The 22,675-nt window shown below is 43.3% G+C and overlaps 1 protein-coding gene across 1 annotated transcript in view; it reads left to right on the top strand.

Annotated features, from left to right (window-relative positions):
• Positions 1-22,675, top strand: part of LOC309401356 (serine protease 33-like) — a gene marked incomplete at its 5' end in the record, with an annotated part of 35,050 nt that overhangs the window by 5,865 nt on the left and 6,510 nt on the right. Inside the window, 3 exons of the mRNA XM_081970426.1 lie at positions 12,082-12,102; positions 14,471-14,630; positions 17,302-17,567. Of these exons, the coding sequence (XP_081826552.1) occupies positions 12,082-12,102; positions 14,471-14,630; positions 17,302-17,567 (447 nt within the window). The remainder of the gene's footprint in view (positions 1-12,081; positions 12,103-14,470; positions 14,631-17,301; positions 17,568-22,675) is intronic.

Here is a 22,675-nt window from a genome sequence, read left to right as displayed (position 1 = left end):
TGTAGCTGCCCTCTTGACGTTTTTTGAACTTTCTGCCCCACCCCTCAGTCTATGGTTCTCTACATTCTCATAAATTTAAATCCTTCTCTCATGGTGATGTCACATAAAACAGAACTTTAACCCTGATGTGTCATCGGCATAAGTCAAGGATTGTTTCCTTTAACTACAGGTTGTTGTTTTGTTCTGTTTTTGCATGAGACTCATCATTTCAAAAGAAAGACAAGAATTTGAAAAATAGGCAGACCAAGTCAAAAGGGAACTAGATATGAAATTTCCAAATTTTTACTCAACATTAGATTATAGCTTAGATTTCCTGGTTTTTTTTTAAGAGTTGTCACTTTGATTTTTAAGCAGGGGAAGGAGATAGAAATCTTGTGTTTTTGTTGTCCTTGCTGGGAATATTAGACATGAGGCAAATCCACATTTTCTGCTCACCTATTAATAGTAGGGCCTACCCACAACACACACACTTCTGGAATTTAGGAATGATGACATCATCCTCCATCCATTCCCTACTATTCATACGTACTATATACACATGATGATGAACTTCCGAGTTGCTCGTAGGGCCGTTTTTTTCCCTCCGGAGAAAAGTCTCCGGAGGGCCTCCGGGGGTGGGGGAGGCCATTTTTGCCCTCCCCAGGCTCCTAGAAATCCTCAAAAAACAAGTCCATCATGAGCCAAAAGTAGGAGGTCACGCATGCATGCGTGTGGGGGGGTCACGCACATAGAATTATGGGTGTGGGCACACCCATGCATGACTCCCCCTGCACTCCCCCCACTTTTGGCACATGATGGGGAAAAGATTAGCCATCATCGCTATATACCCACCCTCCCCATTTTGTGTTTACTTGACTTCAAGACTCCTACCTGCTGTTCTAAACTATCTTAAGCCCTTCTGAGTAGTTGATTTGCAGTCCTGTCTTCCAGACCCTCACTGATTGGCTTTAGCACCTGACAGTATCTTCTCTCCTCCAGCAACTGTTCTCTGTCTTTTATGTCCATTTCATCCTCGAATGCCAGCCTCCAATATTTTCCATTAGTCAGCAGCTGTTATTTCTTTATTTTCAACTGATTCAACTATGGTCCATTAAGCTGAGGAACATTCCTCATCTTTTTTCCCCACTAGAAGTTCATCAATTCATTTAACCCTCATTATCTCTCCAAGAGGTTTTGGCTCAGGCTTTGTAAAGCTGGTCTCTTTGATTACCCACCCAACCACATACCCAAAGGACTGCAAAAGTTTTCTGTCTCTTCCCTTTCCTTCCATCCTCTCTACATGATCTTCAAGATGCAAACTCAGTATCTTGGAATAAAACTACAGTATTGGGAAAAAAAGTGCTAGTTTGTTCTTATGAAGGAACCATCCATTCTTCCTTCCCCAAAGTTTTTACAGATCTAGAATGAAACTAGAAATAAAGAACAAGCGAACTGTTCTTCTTTGGGTTGACTTTTGTAACACGAGGGCAATGACGAGAGAAAAATGATAAAGAAGGATGTACAAACATGTTAAAAAAGAATATATGGGAAAGGAGATGGGATCAAGATATCTGTATGTGCAAGCATTTGGGAGAGTTAAAGGAAAGAAGATCTGCTCACATAGGAGGATGGGAAAGTCAACAAGCAGGGGAAATGTGCATTCAGCACCTAAAGTTATTTGACAGACTGCTGTGGTTTCTATGCTTTTCCTTACTGGATGTGAAAAAGCTAAATGCTTTGAATTTTTGCCCTTTGTACATCTGCTTTAATGATCTAAGAATTAAATTAGAAAGGAATCAGAGAAGAAGAGTCAGAAGATTTCCAGTGGGAACATAGGAACTCAAGAATTAAAAAAACAAGAACTTCTTGGTTTCCTTTTCAACTTGAGAATGAAGAAATACATAGAATTTAGGATGTTCTGTACAAAGCAGTAAGCTAATAATTCCAGTATCCATCTATATACATTAATTAGAATAATTAAATATTCAAGAATTATGTGAGGCAAGAGATAAGGAATTATATATGGCTATCAATGAAACATTATTTGGACATCTATACATCACATTTCACTATTCTTTTAAAATGATAGTGTGAGGATGACAAGACACAACTTCTGCATCAGTTATGCAATGTCTGTCATCCTTCATTCTATACTTGCACCCCATTTTCAGGATTGGTGGACATATTTGGATTTGGATTTATTGGATTTATATGCCGCCCTTCTTCCAAAGGACTCAGGCCGGCATACAACATTAAAAAAAACACATATCACAAAAGTTTAAAGGAAATTAGATAAGTATCCAAAAAAAACAAACCCAATTAATATAACAATAACATTTTAAAAATTAGATAAAATTAACAGGCCAGGCCGGCTTGCTGGAAAAGCCAACTTTTTAGGGTGCATCAGAAAGACTGGAGGTCAGGGATTATGCAAAGCTCCAGGGGCAGCTCATTCCAGAGGGAAGGCGCTCCCACAGAGAAGGCTCTCCCCCTGGGGGTCGCCAACCGACACTGTCTGGCCGACGGCACCCTGAGGAGGCCAACTCTGTGGGATCGCACTGGACGGTGGGAGGCTACTGGTGGCAGTAGATGGTCTCGCAGGTACCCTGGGCCTAAGCCATGGAGCGCTTTAAAGATCATAATTAGTACCTTGAATCGCACCCGGAAAACAACCGGCAACCAATGCAGGCCGCCTAAGAGGGGTGTAACATGGAAGCACCTAGGTACCCCCATGATAACCCGTGCAGCCGCATTCTGGGCCAGCTGAAGCCTCTGGGTGCTCTTCAAGGGCAGCCCCATGTAGAGAGCGTTGCAGTAGTCCAGGCGAGAAAGGACGAGGGCATGAGTGACTGTGCATAGAGCATCCCAATCCAGGAAGGGCTGCAACTGACGTACCAGGCAAACCTGGTAAAAGGCCCCCCTGGTCACGGCCATCAGGAGTTCTTCTAAACTAAGCTGCATGTCCAGGAGGACTCTCAGAGGATTCTCTTAGGGGGCTAAAATTTCTCCCCCCATCATCAAAGATGGAACAAGATGCACAAATCGGGATGACGGAAACCACAGCCACTCAGTCTTGGAGGGATTGAGCTTGAGCCTGTTCCTCCCCATCCAGATCCACACAGCCTCCAGGCATCGGGACATCACGTCGAGGGCATCGTTTGGGTGGTTTGGGGTAGAGATGAAAAGTTGGGTATCATCAGCATATTGATTATACCATACCCCAAAACCACGGATGATCTCGCCCAGTGGTTTCATATATATGTTGAACGGGAGGGGTGAGAGAACCGACCTCTGGGGCACCCCACAAGTTACGTGCCTCAGGATTGATCCCTGCCCTCCAGTCAACACAAACTGCAACCGATCCGACAAGTAAGAGGAGAACCACCGTAAAACGGTGCCCCCCACTCCCAACCCCTGAGTTGTTGCAGTAGAATACCATGGTAGATGGTATCGAAAGCCACCGAAAGGTCTAATAGGACCAGGACAGAGGAGCAGCCCCTCTCCCGGGCCCGCCAGACATCATCGACCAACACGACCAATGCCGTCTCCGTGCTGTACCCGGGCCTGAAACCTGACTGAAACGGATCCAGGTAGACAGCATCCAGGTACTGGGGAAGCTGACGTGCTACCCCATTCTCGACAACCTTCGGTACAAAGCAAAGGTTGGAGACGGGATGATAGTTGGCTAAAGAAGCTGGGTCCAGGGAAGGCTTCTTAAGGAGGGGCCTCACCATTGCCTCCTTCAAGGCGGTGGGAAAGAACCCCTCTTTCAATGAAGCATTGGTAATCGCCTGGAGCCAGCCTCGTGTCACCTCCCGGGAAGCCAAAACTAACCAAGAAGGACACGGGTCCAGCACACAAGTGGCAGCACTGAGTCTCCCCATAATCCTGTCCATGCCCTCGGGGTCACAGGGTCAAACTCATCCCAGATTGTCTCCACAAGATTCATCCCCATGGATCGGGTTCGCAATTTGGGCGTCCTCCTAGATGCCCGGCTGTCAATGGACAACCATGTGACGGCCGTGGCAAGGGGGGCATTTCACCAGGTTCGCCTGGTGCGCCAATTGCGTCCCCTATTGGACCGGGATGCCCTCCACACAGTCACCCATGCACTTGTGACGTCTCGGCTGGACTACTGTAATGCTCTCTACATGGGGCTCCCCTTGAGATGCACTCGAAGGCTGCAGCTGGTCCAGAATGCGGCCGCGCGGGTTGTTGCGGGAGTCCCTAGGTATTCCCGCGTAACACCTCTCCTGCGCGGGCTACACTGGCTTCCTGTGGCTTTTCGGGTGGTTTCAAGGTACTGGTTATCATCTTTAAAGCGCTCCATGGCACAGGACCAAGGTACTTGCGGGATCGTATCCTGCCCCATACATCCCTTCGACCGATCTGCTCTCACAGAGAGGGGCTCCTCCGGGTGCTGTCCACGAGGCAGTGCCAGTGGGCGACGCCCAGGAGTAGGGCCTTCTCGTGATGGGCCCGACTCTCTGGAATGACCTCCCCCGAGACATCAGAACAACCACTGATCTCCGCTCCTTCCGTAAGATGCTCAAGACCCACCTGTTTAGTTTAGCGGGCCTGGCCTAATCCCGATCTAGTCCCTTTTAAATTTTGGGGGTTGTTTTTAGCTGATTTTGAACTTTTATTACCCTGTACAGCTCTACTGTTTAATCGGTTTTTAAGTGTATCTATTTTATACTAGGTTTTAATCTGGTGTCTGTACACCGCCCCAAGTCCCTTCGGGGAGAGGGGGCGGTCTATAAATTTAATAAAATAAATAAATCCCCGTCGACTTGCCCAAATCTACCCAGTCAGAGTCCAAGCCTGTCCGGATCTGAGCGATTTTATTCTGCAGATACTGAACAAATTCTTCAGCCCTACTCTGCAGGGCAGCTGGGCAGTTATCTGCAGACACGATAAGAGTGGGAAAATGTTGCCGTTTTGCTGCTTTTATCGCCACTAAGTAGGATTTAATATGAATTCTTACTAGTGTTCGATCAGATGCAGACTGCTGGCCCTCCAGCCACTCACTAGGTGTCTTTTCTGGCGTTTCATCTCCCAGAGCTCCTCGGTAAACCAGGAAGCCACCCAGGATTGACACCGGGTCAGAGGCCACAAAGGCACAATGCGATCCAAGGCCCCAGTGGCCGCCCTATCCCAGGCTTCCACTAGGGCTTCGGTCGAGTTGTGAGCAAGGGATTCAGGAAAAGTCCCAAGCTCCATCAGGAACCTTTCGGGATCCATCAGGCGCCTGGGGCGGAACCATCTAGTCGGTTCCGCCTCCTTGCGGTGAGGGGTAGCAGTATGGAAGTCAAGCCTGATGAGGAAATGATCAGACCATGACAAGGGTTGAATAGAAATATCCCTAAATCTAAATCATTCATCCACTGCCCAAAGACAAAAACCAGGTCGAGCGTGTGTCCCCTATTATGGGTGGGGTCTTGAATTAACTGAGTTAGGTCCATAGCTGTCATGGAGGCCATGAACTCCCGAGCTGACTCAGATGTCTCACCAATGGAAGGCAGATTGAAATCCCCCAGGATCATAAGCCTGGGGAAATCAACCGCCAATCCAGCTAACACATCCAGCACCTCCAGCAGGGCTGATGAAATGTAGCAGGAAGACAACAAAAAAGCACACCTGAACTCCAAGGCCACATTTCACAAAAAGGGACTCTCACCCTCCTATCTGAGGCACAGTGACCTCCTGAGGTCCGAGACTTTCCCTAATAATGACCGCCACCACCACCCCGCCCCTGCCCTGGGCTCTCGGCTGGTGAAACACCTGGAAACCTGGTGGGCATAGTTCACTAAGGGGAACACTCCCCTCATGGCCCAACCAGGTCTCCGTAATGCACGCCAGGTCTGCTCTGCCCCCTTGTATGAGATCGTAAATGAGGGGAGCCTTATGTATCACAGACCTGGCATTAAGCGACACCAGCCAGAGACCAGGGTTCTGTAATCCCAAGCACCCAGGGGTGCAAGAAGGGCGATGAGGGTTGGAACGCGCGATTGCTCTTAAACAGCGAACCCGCGTCGCCCGAACATAATTTGGCCCTTGGCCCCCACCATATCTGCCTCTCCCACAAACAGTAGAGATGGTGAACCTCCCAATGGAATGGCTTAATGTCTCCCCCAGAATCCCAACCCTTCCCAGCACTCCCAACCCATGCCCATTAGTTAGCCCTGGCCTGTGCCCTGGCAGATCTCCCCCAAACCTGTCTGAGCCATCCGAATCAATCCCCCCGCCCCCCTTAAAATTTGATTTTAAAACCCCTGTAAGAAACCCCTAAGAAATCTCTTCTTCGCATGCCACCTCTCGGGATCTCATTAAGGAACTGTCTTGATAGTCAAGAAGGCCTTCCGTGGGAAAGGGGGAGTTCCTGAAGGGAGTAAAGTTCTGTCGCAGTATAACATAGAGGAGAGTGTGGCATCAACCAAACAGCATGACATCATGGGGAGATGGAACGAGGAGATGACATGTCCGGGGGGACAGCCAACAGTATTCAAGGGGGTAGCGGGAAGCTTATATCTATCATAGAAATAGTCGTGTTAAGGACAATATATAAGAGTAACGGCCACCTGTCAAAATCGCAGCAGATGCTAACTTGCAAGGTGGTGAAGCGGCCAGTGATGGCGGTGGCGAGGACAGCGGCGGCAGTGGCGGTTGCTCCAACTTCAATGACTCCAACAGCTGAGCTCCATCCACACCAGCCGCACTCATATCCGTCGCCAGGGCCGCACTCCGTTGACCCAGTCCATAGTGTCACAGGAGGAGGGGCCAAATGGCCAAATGGCACAGTACGGTGGCCCAGGCAACAGCGGTGATACCAGAGGGGGCCACAACGAACGACCCCACCCCCACTCCACCTACCGAAGCCATCTTCCGCTGGCGTCAATATCCATGCCAGCTGCCTCAGCCACTCCCCGCTGATCCAATTTATCATGGCCTTGATGTATTCATATATTTAAGTTCATTTTATTCTATTGTAAAGTAAACAAAAACTTGTCCTGAGTAGAGTTTTATGGCTGTTAATTCCATAGACAACATTCCATATTGCTAATATAATATTGCTAATACCATACTGTTTTGCTGGCAGGGATAAAGACATGGCTTGCTTTTGCCTTATTGTGAAATGTTGTTGGGTGTTTTTGTCTTTGTGTATGTCCATGACTATAGTCCTGGGAATTCTAAGTAGATTCCCATAGACATACTCCCCAGGTTTGATCTGGTTTAGCTTTTCAAAGATCAACCAAGGTTAGCTACATGCTACCTTATGAGCTGGCCATTGTCTTGCAGCTGAAGGCAAGACAAGTAGCAATGGAGAGAAGCCAAGGAGAGAAGCAACCTAGAACTAAGGAAACATTTCTTAACAATGAGAATCAGTGTGATCCAATCAATCAGTGGAACAGTTTGTCTTCAAAAGACACAGCTGCTCCATCATTGAAGGCTTTTAAGAAGAGATTGGACATCCATTTGTTTGAAATTGTATAAGGTCTCCTGCTTCAGCAGGGGATTGGACTAAAAGACCTCCAAAGTCCCTTCCAACTTTGATATTCTACAGACATCCTGGACATATGTACATCATTTCAACTTCTATCCTCAAAACTACACTATAGGGCACTGCACACCAGAACAACTAAAAACAAGAACAGTTTTTTTCCCGAATGCCATCACTAACCCTAACCTCGACTATCACTAAGTGTTGTATATTTTCATTCTTGATGAATGTATTTTATTCTCCTTATGTACACTGAGAGCATAGGCACCAAAGACAACTTCCTTGTGTGTCCAATCACACTTGGCCAATAAAGAATTCTATCTATCTATTCTGTCTGCGTTAAGTAAATCAATTTAATAATGATAATAATAATAATAATAATAATAATAATAATAATAATAATAATAATAATAATAATAATAATAATTTTATTTGATTAGCCGCAACCCTCTCCCGAAGGACTCGGGGCGGCGTACAATCAAAGCAAGTAAAATACAGATAAAGACGAACATACATATATAAGAAACAAAGACATATACATGTGCATGGAGGAGGTAGACTAATAAGTGAAAACAATTAAAAACACAATTTAAAATCCCATTGAATAAAATTACCGAATTAAAAACCCGTCAGGAGCGTTATGAAGTTATGGTTGAGCCAGGCCAGCTATTTGGAATAGGTGGGTCTTGAGCTTTACACGGAAGGAGCGGAGGTCAGTGGTGGTCCTGATATCCGGAGGGAGGTCATTCCACAGGGCTGGGCCCGCCACAGAGAAGGCTCTGCTCCTAGGCGCCGCCCCTCGGCACTGTCTAGTGGACGGCACCTGGAGAAGTCCCTCTCTGTGCGAGCGGATGGGTCGTAGGGATGTATGGGGCAGAATACGATCCCGCAGGTAACTAGGTCCTGAGCCATGGAGCACTTTAAAGATCGTAATCAAGACCTTGAAACGCACCCAATAGACCACAGGAAGCCAGTGCAGCTCGCGCAGGAGAGGTGTCACATGGGAGTACTTAGTACTCCCCATAATCACCCGCGCGGCCGCATTCTGGACCAACTGCAGTCTCCGAGTGCATTTCAAGGGAAGCCCCATGTAGAGAGCGTTACAGTAGTCCAGGTGAGACGTCACCAGCGCATGGGTGACTGTGCGTAGGGCGTCCCGGTCCAATAGGGGGCGCAATTGGCGCACCAGGCGAATCTGGTGGAACGCCCCCCTGGCCACGGCTGTCACATGGTCATCCATGGACAGCCTGGCATCCAGGAGGACGCCCAAATTGCGCGCCCGCTCCACGGGGGCGAGTTGAATGCCCCCAATGGCCAGAGATGGAATTAACTGGTTGAACCGGGGGGCCGGAACCCACAGCCACTCCGTCTTGGAAGGGTTGAGCTTGAGTCGGTTTAGATTTGCATTTTTAAATAAATAAAATGTCTCTTTCTGTGTGCAGCTCCTTCCAGTACATTTATTTTATATATTAAAAATATATTTACGTCAGGTAAGTATGGGCATTTTTCTTCTTTTTTTTTCTCTTTCTCTCCTCTTTATTAAAAACGTATAGGAACAAAGGACAAAGATAGGTGGAGAAGGAAATGTTTCTGCCATTACTCTTTCACCTTTAGAGTTAACTTTATGGCACAGATAGCAGGAACTGCAATAAAACATCTTTCCCTGAAAGAAAACAATTCATAGGTTATTTCCAGAGGGAAATACATGAGCGGACAAAGGACTATGGCACATATTCCCCCTTCTCTGGTTGTTTGGCTGCTGCTGATGTTGGTGCTACAAGGTGACGGATGGGGTCATGGTGGGTGGGGTGCGAGAAGGGAAAGTAGGGGTCTTTGGTCTTGATTCCAAGAAAAAAAAACAGATCTATAATGTCTAATTAGTGTAAAGCTGAGGCCTCTTTCATCCATGCTAGAGAACAGGGATTAATGTTTCAAAGAAGAAGAAAACAGCAGCTCCTTTCCCTAATTCTAAATTCCTTGAGAGCTGACTCAATGTAATTTTAGAACAGTAGGAATGTAGACGCTCTATAATCTAAGAGAAATTCTGGAAACAATGGGGTAAAAAGAGATGGGCTATGCACAACAGTCTTCCCCAGACTGAAATCTTGATAATTTGGTTTATAACACCCATTATTCCTCACCTAGGATGGCCATGAGGCTTGGGATGATTTGGGAATTAAAATCCAACAAAGCCTCAAACCATTATTAGGCTAACAAAAAGTTATCTAGAGAGTGGTGGAAAAAGTTCTCTTGCATATTTGTGGCAATGTAAAACATTTGTTTTTCAAAAAAGAGATTATTGACCAAAATCCCATCTGGGTGCTTAGAAATGGTGACTGAGAACTGTGTAGATTGGGCTTAGTTCCTGCTTTAGTTCTTCTTAGTTCATTGACATGGAAAATAAAAAGCAGAAGTTTTGCATTGAAACCGCAACCTCAGTGATATTCAGGAGTGACTCATGTCTGTGGTAGATTAGGGAACAGAGAAGGGGAAACATAGATTCTGAAGATTTGCTTTTACTGTTTTCATATCCTACCTTTTTCCTATGAAGTCATGAACTGAAGACTTGTTTAATATGCTATTCTCATACCCAATATTGAACATCTTCGGACCAGGAGAATCATTGTGAAGGGAGAAATCTTTTAGCAGCCAGGAAATATATTTTAGGAAATTTGTTTTTGAGAGGCATTAGCTTATTTTGGTCTTCGGAAACTAGAAAAAAAAAACAGTTGAGCTGTGGATAGGGAGTGAACTTCAGGGGCTTTTCCCACTGCTGAGATGAAGTGCTCTCCACCCATGCTAAAATCAACAAAACTCTACAATATTGGTAATCCTAACATCTCTGCTGTATGCTGCTTCTATATTTGTTCCTAATCCCCTGATCAGATAAGGATATCACAGTCCAAGGAGGGAGAGGGAGAGAGAGAGAGAGAGAGCCCATTTTAACACTTGAACTGTTATTGACGATTTAAGCCCACCTCATTTATGTGGATAAAAAGAAAGCAATGTCATTAGGATACATTAGGGGAGGGGAATGCTTGTGCTGCACCATAGTTAGCTAATAAAAAAGAATATTTGCAATTCAGAGTTGAAATGAGGGGTCCTTATTGTTCTCTGAACTTGACTGCAAGTAAAATGACTTGCAGATGTTTCATTATCTAAACTAGGGAACATCATCAGTGCTGCTGAGTAATTAAATGTCTGCAAAAAAACAACCAAGCTCAGAGAGCATCAAGGACCCTTCACAGTAGTTAGCAACAAAGGTGTACAGAATGTACAATATACAATGAATATCCTATTCATTGATGCTTATTTTTTTTAATGTTTGGAAAGGGTTAAGCCAAATGTATAAGTCCCATCTGGTAGAGTCATATTTCCCAACTTGGCAATTTAAGATGTGTGGACTTCAACTCCAAATATCTCCAGCTAGATTGGCTGGGAAATTCTATGACCTGAAATTCACACATTAAAAAAATGTATTACAAATTTGATGTATCTTTTTACTAATTATGAAAAGAGCAAAAAAAAGCAAAAAAAAAACCAGGAAGTACAGCTCAACACTGGATCTCAATAGGTCAGTCTTAAAGGGGGCCCTTTTACAAAGAATAGAGTGGGTGTGTTTGTGTGTGTGAAAATAACGCAGTTATTTTTAACATGCTCGACTGCATCTCCAGGGAAGTATTCTTGCAAGATTTCACACATGAACATCTGCTGTTTTGTTGCAAGAAGAAAGTGGATTTTCAAAGAGAACCTAAGTAATACAGTGGGCACAGTTACACACATTTTGTACAGGTGATCTTTGATTTAGGACCACAATTGGGACCTGAATTTTGGTTGTGAAGTGGGGCAGTCTTTAAGTGAGTCATCACAAGACTGAATCAAAATTTATGCCCATTTTTCCATAGTCATTAAGTGAATCATGTGAACATTAAGAAAATCATGCAACTGTTAAGCAAATGCAGCTTCTACCATTGATATTGTTGGAAACCAGCTGAGAAAGTTTGCAAATTGGGATCACATGAACACAGAATATTGCAACTGGTCATAAATGTGACCTACATGCCAAGCACATAAATTGTGATCATGTGACTGCTGGGGTGGTGCAACAGTCATAACTTGAACAGGTTGCACATCACTTTTTCGAATGCCATTGTAACTTTGAACTGTGGTTAAATGAATAAATCAAGAACTACCTATACACATTTATGCAAACATGAAAAAACTATTTCTGTCCAGAAGTTAAACACATTTATTTCCTTTTCCCAGAGTCATGGGAACCTATAGTGCCTAGACCCAAAAAAACCCAACATGGGATGCATTGCCATCCCAGGCTACAGATGGACACTCATCTACTGTCATGTTCCAAAATTAAAATCAAGTACCTAAAGATCAAGTTCTGACACACCCAAGTTGAAATTCGGCATTGCAAGCACTCTGGCATTTGTACTATAAACACAGTATAAACCTGCAATATGATTGCCAGGCATATTTAATTTTATAAGCCATTGGGAAGAGTTTGCAATCAAGGTCTCTTGTTTTGAGTTTGCATATAGTGTTCTTTATTTTTTCTACCTTTGAAATAACTGTCTTTTTTTTTTCAGATGCCACTAAGGTAGAAGCAGGTAAGTGTTATGCTTCAATAGAAAACCTTTATGTGAAGGAAGAAATTGATATTAAGTTGCATAAGAAATTAAGGATTATACAGATTTAAGAGATCCAACAATTCTTCTATATGATTCTTCTTAACAACCATTGTTAATGGCAGTAATTATTCTTCTCAGATATTCTGCTGACATACAATATAAAGACTCCCATGACCCATGGTTGACTGCTGATGACATCACATATACATCCATGTGGTTTTCTCATGGAAACATGGAAGGGATTTGTCTTTGACTTCTTCCATGCCATTTTCTCAACTTCCCAATCTAATTCACAATATTGGATGTCCTAGTGCAGTGATGGCTAACTTTTTTGTCGTTGCATGTCAAAAGCACACACGACAGCGTGCGTGTGCCTCTGCACCAATATTGCAATGCATGCATGACAGCTCCTGCACCCATAATACAATGCGTGTGCAACAGCCCTCGCACCCTGCTCTCCTGTGCATGCGTGTGAGAACCCCTGCTTCCCCCCCCCCCAGCATGTGCACTGCCCTCCCCTGCGCCCCATTTTGGAACTAGTAGGTCTCCCTGCAGCGCCCTGGGACCAAAAATGGGCTGCAGGGGGAGGGGCAACACCCCCCATCCCTGCACATGTGTGTGTGACCCCGTGCATACAGATGGAACCACCCCACCCCATACATGCACGCATGTCTCCCTCGTGGCCCAGCCCCCCACTCATGCATGGCAGAAACCCAAAAATCAGGTGGACGGTGGAAGGCATGCACGCATGCGTGGTGGAGCTGAGCTGAGGTGACAGCTCATGTGCCCACAGAGAGGACTCTGCGTGCCACCTGTGGCATGCATGCTATAGGTTTGCCATCACAATCCTATCTAAATCTTAACTAGGGCCAACACATCACATTGACACTATAACACATTACTAATGGGAAACAAGCAAGATTTCTGCCCATGGACTAGGACCTATAAAGCCTCTGGAGCCTGGGGAAGGCGAAAAAAGCATGTAAAAATGGGGGTGCGTGTTGTGCGTGCATGCGCACTGGGGATTGCGCATTGCATTATGGGTGCGGCACGCCCGCACACGAACCCCCCCCCCGCGCTCCCCCCACTTGTGGCACGCGAGCCAAAAAAGGTTCGCCATCGCTGGACTAGGTGAATCCCAAAGTATATAATTTAAAAATATAAGTTTGGCTACTGATAAGCCCAATTACCAAATAGAAAACCATTTTCTCCAATCTGATAGCCACTAGAAGCATTGGACTACAGCTTCATCACCACCAACTGTGACTGAAGGTACTCACTATCAAACACAGAAAATAGGTCTTAAGTTGGTAACACATTAGGGGACTATTTATCAAATCTATATGTGGACAACCAATAGCTCCAAGCTACATCCAGCCCAAATCCAGTTTTCCAGCTTTCAGAATCCCTTCCGAGATGAATACTGAAAATTAACAATTTTGTTATTCCAAAAGAAAACTACTGGACACCCTAAAATAGATTTGAGATTGTTTTAATAAACAAATGATAAAACTGGAAGAACAGAGAAACTCTCACATGCCTTCATGCCTGATTTGGTTTTGGCTTCTTTGCACCAATGGCCCACTTATGCGGCTCTGCGTGCACTCTCTTCATTTTCCAAAGTTTTCCAGCACTGTTCTGTAGCATTGGCATTGGATTCTAACAGCATTCAGACAACATTTTCATGTATAATGTGGAATGCTAATAGAAATATTTTAAAGCAAATTAACATTAAAAGGGGGGGGGGATTGCCAGTAGAAATGTTGTCAGAGGATTATTTTTATTTATTTATTTATTTATTTATTTATTTATTTATTTATTTATTTATTTATTTATTAATCCAATTTATAGGCCGCTCCCTCTCCACGAAGGGACTCGGGGTGGCGTACAATTCATTACACAACAAATAAATAACAAGGAGGAGATATACAAAAAACATTGTACAATACATAATAAATAAATAATTAGTTAAGAACAACATAATCCAATTAAAAACAATTAAAATACCCAAAGTCAAACTTAATTTAAAATTTTAAAATTATCCAGGGGGATTAGAAAATATAGTTATAATTCAGGCCAGGCCGGCTAGTTGGAACAGGTGGGTCTTGAGTTTCGTGCGGAAGGAGCGGAGATCGGTAGCTGTCCTAATGTCCGGGGGGGGAGATCATTCCAGAGGGCTGGGCCCATCACAGAGAAGGCCCTACCCCTCGGCGCTGCCCTCTGGCATTGCTTAGTGGACGGCACCCGGAGAAGTCCCTCTCTGTGAGAGCGAATTGGTCGCAGGGATGTATGTGTGTGTGACTCCGATTATGGTATCCTTCTTGCTGTAAATCTCCTTTCCATCCAGCTTGCGGGCAGCCTGTGACATCACGGATCGTTGGAGGGCAAAACGCTTTTGAAGGGAAATGGCCCTGGCAAGCCAGCATATTTCAAGGCAGCAAACTGATTTGCGGAGGATCCCTCATCAGCTCCAAATGGGTATTATCTGCAGCTCACTGCTTCAATTTGTGAGTGGACATTAGAACATTAGACACTACGACACAGCGACTGTTGTAGCAGCTGGAAATTAGGCTGAATGATAATGTCACCCCCGGAGTTGTGGGTCTCAAGAAGTGCAGTCAGACAAAAGAGGAAAGGCAGAATGTTGGGTGTGGTTGCTGAATGGTCTCCCCATCAGACAGAGCAACTAGACTGCCTCAGGCAGAAGGTGCTCAAAAGATGCTGAAGCTACTGTATAATGCCCGAAAAATAAACTGGGTCAGTCACACAGCCCTTCTGAAAATCCCCTAAATTAGCCAACTAGGCAGATCTTCCAGTCCATTTAGCTTCCATATCAGGGTTGTCAAACTGGTGGCCTGAAGGCTGGATGCATCACATGCAGGCCACACCCACCCCAGCTCGGCAAAGGCAAAAACCGTCATGATACATCGCAATACGTCACATGACACCATCAAGTTTGACATCTGGGTTCTATACAGTAAATGGACCTCAAACACTGATGTGGAAGCAAACTGGCAGAATGTTAGAAAAGAGGAATATAGGCAGTCCTCACCTTATGACAACAATTGAACACAAGATTTCCATTGTTCAGTAAGAAATTTGTTAAGTGAGTTTTGCCCCATTTTATGACTTTTCTTTCCACATTTTTTTTTAAATGGATCACTGCAGTTGTTAAATTAGTAACGCAGTTATTAAGTGAATCTGGCTTCCCCATGGACTTTGCTTTTCAAAAAGTTGCAAAGGGTGATCACATGAACCCAGGACACTGCAACCATCATAAAAGTGTGTCAGTTGTCAAGCATCTGAATATAAATTACATAACCATGGGGACGCTATGGTCAAATCAGAGGTGAGTTCCTACCAGTTCGGACCAGTTTCGCGAAGTAGGTAATAACTCGGTCTGCCTCACCCCTGAACCGGTTCTCTTGGCGGTGCCATAGGTAACGCCATCTTGTTTTTAGTACTGCGCCTGAGCGCATAGCATGTCCCTGAGAGAACTGGCAATAGCAGCAGCCGGAACCCACCCCTGGTCAAAACTGTGAAAAATGGTCATAACTCACTTTTTTAGTGATGTTACAACTTTGAACAGTCACTAAGTAAACTGTTGTAGAAGAAAATAACCTCTCTTCACTATTAAACCTAACAAAATGCCAGGCTTTGCAAAGTCCCGCCAAATGCAATGCTTTTCTGTTTAAATCAGTGTTCCTCAACCTTGGCGTCAACTTGACACTAACTGGAGAAATCTGGGAGTTAAAGTTCACACATCTTAAAGTTGTCAAAAGTTGAGAAACACTGGTTGAAACTAAAGTATTTTGTATATTTTTTGTACAGTTGTATTTATACAGCTTTAGCTTTTAATATTATAAGCCTCTCAGAGTTACCCTGTGGTAAGATAGGCAGACAATAAATTTGATAAATAAAGTGAAAACATCCCAGAGAAAATAAGATTCAAACAATTGTATTATTGTTTTTTTAAAAATAAAATAAAACATATTAACAAATATTACCGCAGCTTTTAAAATACAGTATTTCACTTCTTTCAGCAGAAAAGCTCTTTTCCTTTCGTTGCATTGAAGATAAAATAATAATACATTGGCCTCAATAATTTCTCATGTAGAAGGATTCAGCATCAGAGCCTGAATCCAAGGAGGGAAGGAACTTATTGACTCTTTGCAAGAAATAATGGAATATCATGGACATTGATGAGGGCTAATGATGTCTAAATTACTAGAATAATGATGAACAAGAAAAGTTATTTCCTGAGTAGCAATAACCTATCCATATCTTTGCAGTGGAGGAGAAATAGATTCCCTGGGCACAATTGGATCCCGGAAACTTAATCCACTATCTTACACAGCTGTACAATAGTAATTTTAACTAAAGAGTTGATGAATTTTCAGCTGTAAGGGTATGAGCCATGGTGGCGCAATAGAGTGCGGTACTGCAGGCTACTTCTGCTGCCTGCCAGCTGCCTGCAATTTGGCAGTTGAAATCACACCAGGCTCAAGGTTGACTCAGCCTTCCCTCCTTCCGAGGTTGGTAAAATGAGGACCAAGACTGTGGGGGGCAATATTCGTACTCAGTAAACCGCTTAGAGAGGGCTTAAAGCACTCTAAAGTGGTATATAAGTCTGCTATTGCTATTCACAAATATGGTTTTAAAAAATCAAGATAGCAATTCTGAGGGTGTATTCAAAACTCTTCCCATTTTTTATGTGGACCATATGCAGGAAGCGCATAAAAAGTGGGCTGAATTTTGATCACACTGTCACAGTCACTATCTTGGGGTTTTTAACTACATTCTACAAACATTTATTTATTTATTTATTTATTCATTTATTTATTTATTTATTTATTTATTTATTTATTTATTTATTTATTTATTTATTTATTTTGGGGTTTTATCGGACATGTACAAGATAACAGGTATAAGTATAAACATGGACATGAACTAAGGAGTACAAATAAATGGGGACAGTAGGACGGGGACGGTAGGCAACAGTTGCACTTATGCATGTCCTCTTACAGACCTCTTAGGAATGGGGCAAGGTCCATGGTAGACAGTTTGAGGTCGAAGCTTTGGGGGTTTGAGGATGTAACAACTGAGTCATGTAGAGTATTCCAGGAATTTACCACTCCTGTAAAAACTTAGATTTCACTTTTGATTCTTAACTTTTAGCCCTGAAGTACCCTACGAAATACAGCTGGGTGCTTATAAACTCCAGGACCCTTCTCCTAATATGGTGACATTGACCGTTAAACGTATCATCTCTCATCCTGACTACAAGAAAGAGGAAGGCTCCAGCGGGGATATTGCTTTAGTGGAGCTGAATTCCACAATGACTTTCAATGACTATATCCTTCCCATCTGCTTGCCAGCATCTTCTGTGGAGTTTCCTGTGGATACAAAATGCTGGGTCACTGGATGGGGACATATTGGATCAGGTGAGGAAAACTGGAGGAAGCATGTTTAATTGTTCTCAAAGAGACCCAGAAAGTTGGACAATGTGTGATTTTTGTTTGCTTGTTTGATTGCGTGCTTGTTTCTTCCTTTCCTGATGCTCAGCCACATACATCTTTATTTGCGAAAAGAAAGCTGCTGAGTGTGCTTTTCATATGTGGGTTTTAAAGGCTTTCCATAATCTTCCTCTACGTGACGATGTATGTTGGTTGCATCACAGACAGCAAAGTCTTTATGGGAGTTGTCATGGAATAAAGTAATATCCATGGTAGCACAGTGGTTAGAATGCAGTATTGCAGGCTAATTCTGCCACCTGCCAGCAGTTCGATTCTCACAGGCTCAAGGTTGACTCAGCTGTCCGGCCTTCAAAGGTCAGTAAAGTGAGGAGATTTTGGGAGAAATATGGTGATTCTGTAAGCCACTTAGAGAGGGCTGTAAAACATTGTGAAGCAGTATATACTGTAAATCTGTGCTATTTTGTTCCAAGATGGTAGCAAATGTATGCTATGGCTTTGAGCCCCTGGTGTCACAGTGGAGCATGTAGGCAAAAGCTAGAATACCCGCAGGGAGTTACTAAAAGATTGGATCTTCTAGTTGACTAGATATTACCAGCAACTTCCAGCAATCTCATAATATACCAAGTGACATAATAAGACTGCCAGGCTCTCCATGGATCGTTGTTGGGCCTATGAGGCAGCGAACAGAGGGAAAGTAGAAATGGGGATGCAGAGCTGGTTTGCTAGTTTGGTTACAGAAGCAGCCTCACAAACCAGCATTACCAAGCATTTTTTCTAACTAACTCTAGATCCTTTGGCACAAAACTGATGAACTAGAGCTATGGATGGCAGTGAATAAGCTCATTCGCAACTGCTGTGTGATAATCATCACAGAGACCTGGCTTCATCCACTTATACTTGATGCAACAGTGGTGCACCACACATCACTTCTACAGAAACAGGAACTCCGGTAAAAGCAAAAGTGGAGGATGTTGTATTTACACACATAATGACTGGTGTACTAACAGCAGAGTTACTTATACACACTGTTCTCCAGATGTGGAATTCTTAAAGTCATTTGTTGGCCATTTTATTTACCTAGAGAGATTTCTGTTATAGTTATCACCGCTGTCTATATTCCACCTGATGCAATTGTTAGCACAGTACTCTCTAAGTTACATGACACCATCAAAAAGGAGCAGTAAATTTACCCTGCAGATGCTTTTGTTGTAGCTGGGGATTTTAATCAAGCCTGTCTAAAATCTGATCTCCCTAAGTTAGTGCAGTATGTGCAGTGTACCACCAGAGGTAAGAACTCTCTAGGCCATCAAACTTAAGACAGGCATATAGAGCAATCCCCCTCTCCCATCTGGGTATGTCTGACCACATCTCTCTGCTGCTGTGCCCAAAGTATATCTCCCTTAGGAGAAAAGGAGAAGGCCAGTCAGGAAAACTATCAAAAACTGGCCGGAGGGAGCACTCTGCCAGTTTCAGGACTGCTTTGAGACTACTTAGTGAAGTATATTTGAACATTTGGAGCTGCAAGAAATCACTGATGCTGTATTCTCCTACATTAAAACATGCACAGACAATGTAACAGTGAATAAGCACATCAGAGTTTACAGTAATCATAAACACTAGATGTCAGCAGAGGTACTACCACTTCTGAGAGTCCGAAACTCCACCTTCAAGCCAGGAAAAGAAGGCAAATACAATGAAGCAAGGGCAAATCTGAGAAGAGGCATTAAGGCGGCTAAACAGAAATACAAACAAAAAATAGAGAAGCATCTGGAAGATAATAACTCAAGACAGGTGTGGCAGGGGCTACAACACCTAACAAACTATAAGGGCAATATGAAAAAAATAGTCAATGCTAATGCCCTGCTGGTGGGGGAGCTAAATAGCTTCTGCACCTGCTTTGAGGTCAAAAGACCTGTCTCTGTGGCTCTAGCCCAAAGGCACTCTAACCTCCAGCCACTCACCCTGAATGAACATCAAGTGAGAGCTCAACTGAAGGCTTTAAATCCCAACAAAGCTGCAGGGCCAGACGGGGTGTTGGGGAAATTGGTAAAAACCTGTGCTGACCAATTAACAAAGGTCCTGACAAGGATTTTTAACATCTCCCTGCAATAGACTAGAGTCCCATCATGCTTGAAAGCAGCCACAATCATCCCAGTTCCGAAGAAAGCAGCCATAAACAGCCTGAATGACTATAGACCTATTGCACTGACGTCTATAGTGATGAAGTGCTTTGAAAGACTGGCCCTACAACACCTCAGGTCCTGTCTTCCACCAAATTTCGATCAACACCAGTTTGCTTATAGAAGCAACAGTTTGACAGGGGACGCCATCACCAATGCTCTACATATTGCACTGAGCCACCTTGAGAAATCTGGGAATTATGTCAGAATGCTTTTTATAGGCAATAGCTCAGCCTTTAACACCATCTTACCAGGAATTCTCATTGAAAAGTTGACTGACCTAAATTTCCCTCCCCTCACTTGTGAATGGATCAAAGACTTCCTGATGGATCGTCCACAAACAGTAAGGGTTGGGTCCTTTACATCTTCCACCCTGAAGCTCAGCACAGGCTCTCCTCAGGGCTGTGGGTTCAGCCCATACCTGTACTCACTGTATACACATGACTGCATATCCTCTGATCTATCCAACATCATAATACAGTTTGTAGATGAAACAACGGTGCTGGGTCTCATAACTGGAGGGGATGAATCAGCATACAGGGAAGAAGTCCAGAAGGTATCTGCTTGGTGCTCAAAAAACAACTTACATCTAAACACTAGTAAGACAAAGGAGATGGTGCTAGATTTCCAGAAGCGCAGAGAGGAACCTGCCCCACTGTATATCAAGGGGGGCTGTGTGGAAAGGATTTCCTCTTTTAAATTCTTGGGAGTGCTTATTAGTCAAGATCTCATGTGGAAAAACAACACGTCCCTGGTGATTAGAAAGGCCCAACAAAGACTTCATTTCCTTAGAGTCCTGCGAAAAAATCAGGTGGAACAATGGCTGATGACCTCTTTCTATCGGTCCACCATAGAAAGTGTCCTCACATATTGCATTACAGTATGGTATGCTGGTTTAACTGCTGTGGACAGGAAGGCACTACAGAGAGTGATCAATTGGGCACAAGAAACCATTGGTTGCCCTCTGACACCACTGGATGACATAGCCAGATCTTGCTGCGTTAGCAGAGTAAGGAAGATACTCAGAGATGATTCACACCCTGGTCAGTGTCTATTCACACTTCTACCATCAGGCAGAAGACATCAAAGCATAACCAGTCGAACAAATAGGTTTAGAAGAGTTTCTATCCTTCGACTGTCAGACTCTTAAACATAACCACAATCACTGCACGTCCATGTAGAAAAGTATGACTAGTTTTTCTTTTTCTTTCTTCTTTTCCCCTAATTACTTGCATTTTATCCTTTATACTAATTATGTTGTTTGCATTTGTTGTCATAAATTGCACCAGTGGGCTAAAACAAATTTCGTTATATATACAGGTGAAACTCAAAAAATTAGAAATATAGTGCAAAAGTTCATTTATTTCAGTAATGCAACTTAAAAAGTGAAACTAATATATGAGATAGACTCATTACATGCAAAGCAAGATAGTTCAAGCTGGGATTTGTCATAATTGTGATGATTATGGCTTACAGCTCATGAAAACCCCAAATCCACCATCTCAGAAAATTAGAATATTACATGCAATCAATAAAACAAGGATTGTACATAGAACAATATCGGACCTCTGAAAAGTATAAGCATGCATATGTACTCAGTACCTATTTTGGGCCCCTTTTGCAGCAATTACTGCCTCAATGCGGCGTGGCATGGAAGCTATCAGCCTGTGGCACTGCTGAGGTGTTATGAAAGACCAGGATGCTTCAATAGTGGCCTTCAGCTCTTCTGCATTGTTCGGTCTCATGTCTCTCATCTTTCTCTTGGCAATGCCCCATGGATTCTCTATGGGGTTCAGGTCAGGCGGGTTTGCTGGCCAATCAAGCACAGTAACCCTTTGGACATTGAACCAGGTTTTGGGGCTTTTGGCAGTGTGGGCAGGTGCCAAGTCCTGCTGGAAAATGAAGTCAGCATCCCTCTGTGGAAGGAAGCATGAAGTGCTCCAAAATCTCCTGATAGATGGCTGCGTTGACCCTGGACTTAATGAAACACAGTGGACCAACACCAGCAGATGACATGGCTCCCCAAATCAACACAGACTGTGGAAACTTCACATTGGACTTCAAGGACCTTGCAGTGTGTGCCTCTCCATTCTTCCTCCATACTCTGGGTCCTTGGTTTTCAAATCAGATGCAAAAGTTGCTCTTATCAGAAAAGAGGACTTTGGACCACTTAGCAACAGACCATGTCTGGTTTTTCTTTAGCCCAGGTAAGACGCTTCTGACATCATTTGTTGTTCAGGAGTGGCTTGACAAGAGGAATACGACATTTGAAGCCCATGTCCAGGATCCATCTGTGTGTGATGGCTCTTTTATATATATATAAAAAATAAAGTTTTTTATTTTTAAACAAACATAGACAGACAAAAATATATAACATAAAAGCATCTTCCACTACGTACAGTGTGTCAGTTGGTTACAAGGTTTTTGTGCATCCTTTCCATAGTCGTCACTTAAACGTTATATAGTCACATATTGTCAATCAAATATGTTTATATACATTGTTATTATACTACTTCATTTATTTGATTTTCATTATTATTTCCTAATTTTAAACAAAATATTCTAAATATGGGTTCATTTATATTATCATAGTTCATTACATCTTCAATATATCCAATATAAAAATATTTTATACCCTATTCTGATTCATTTTTGGCAACATTCTCTAATAATTTTCAATTCCATGTGTATTTTTTTAATCTAACTACAGATAAAATAAACCCCATATCCTATAAAATTATTTATCATCTTTGTCTCTAATTTCATATGTCAACTTACTCATTTCAGCACATTCCATTGTTCATATTATCAATCAAATATATAGATATACAATTATTATGATTATAAAACATTCATTGAGGATAACTATTATTACCTCCTTTTTATGTGAAGCAT

The sequence above is a fragment of the Natrix helvetica genome (assembly GCF_964273705.1).
Source record: "Natrix helvetica genome assembly, chromosome: Z".
Classification (NCBI taxonomy): domain Eukaryota; kingdom Metazoa; phylum Chordata; class Lepidosauria; order Squamata; family Natricidae; genus Natrix; species Natrix helvetica.
This window is presented reverse-complemented; position numbering and strand designations above follow the sequence as displayed.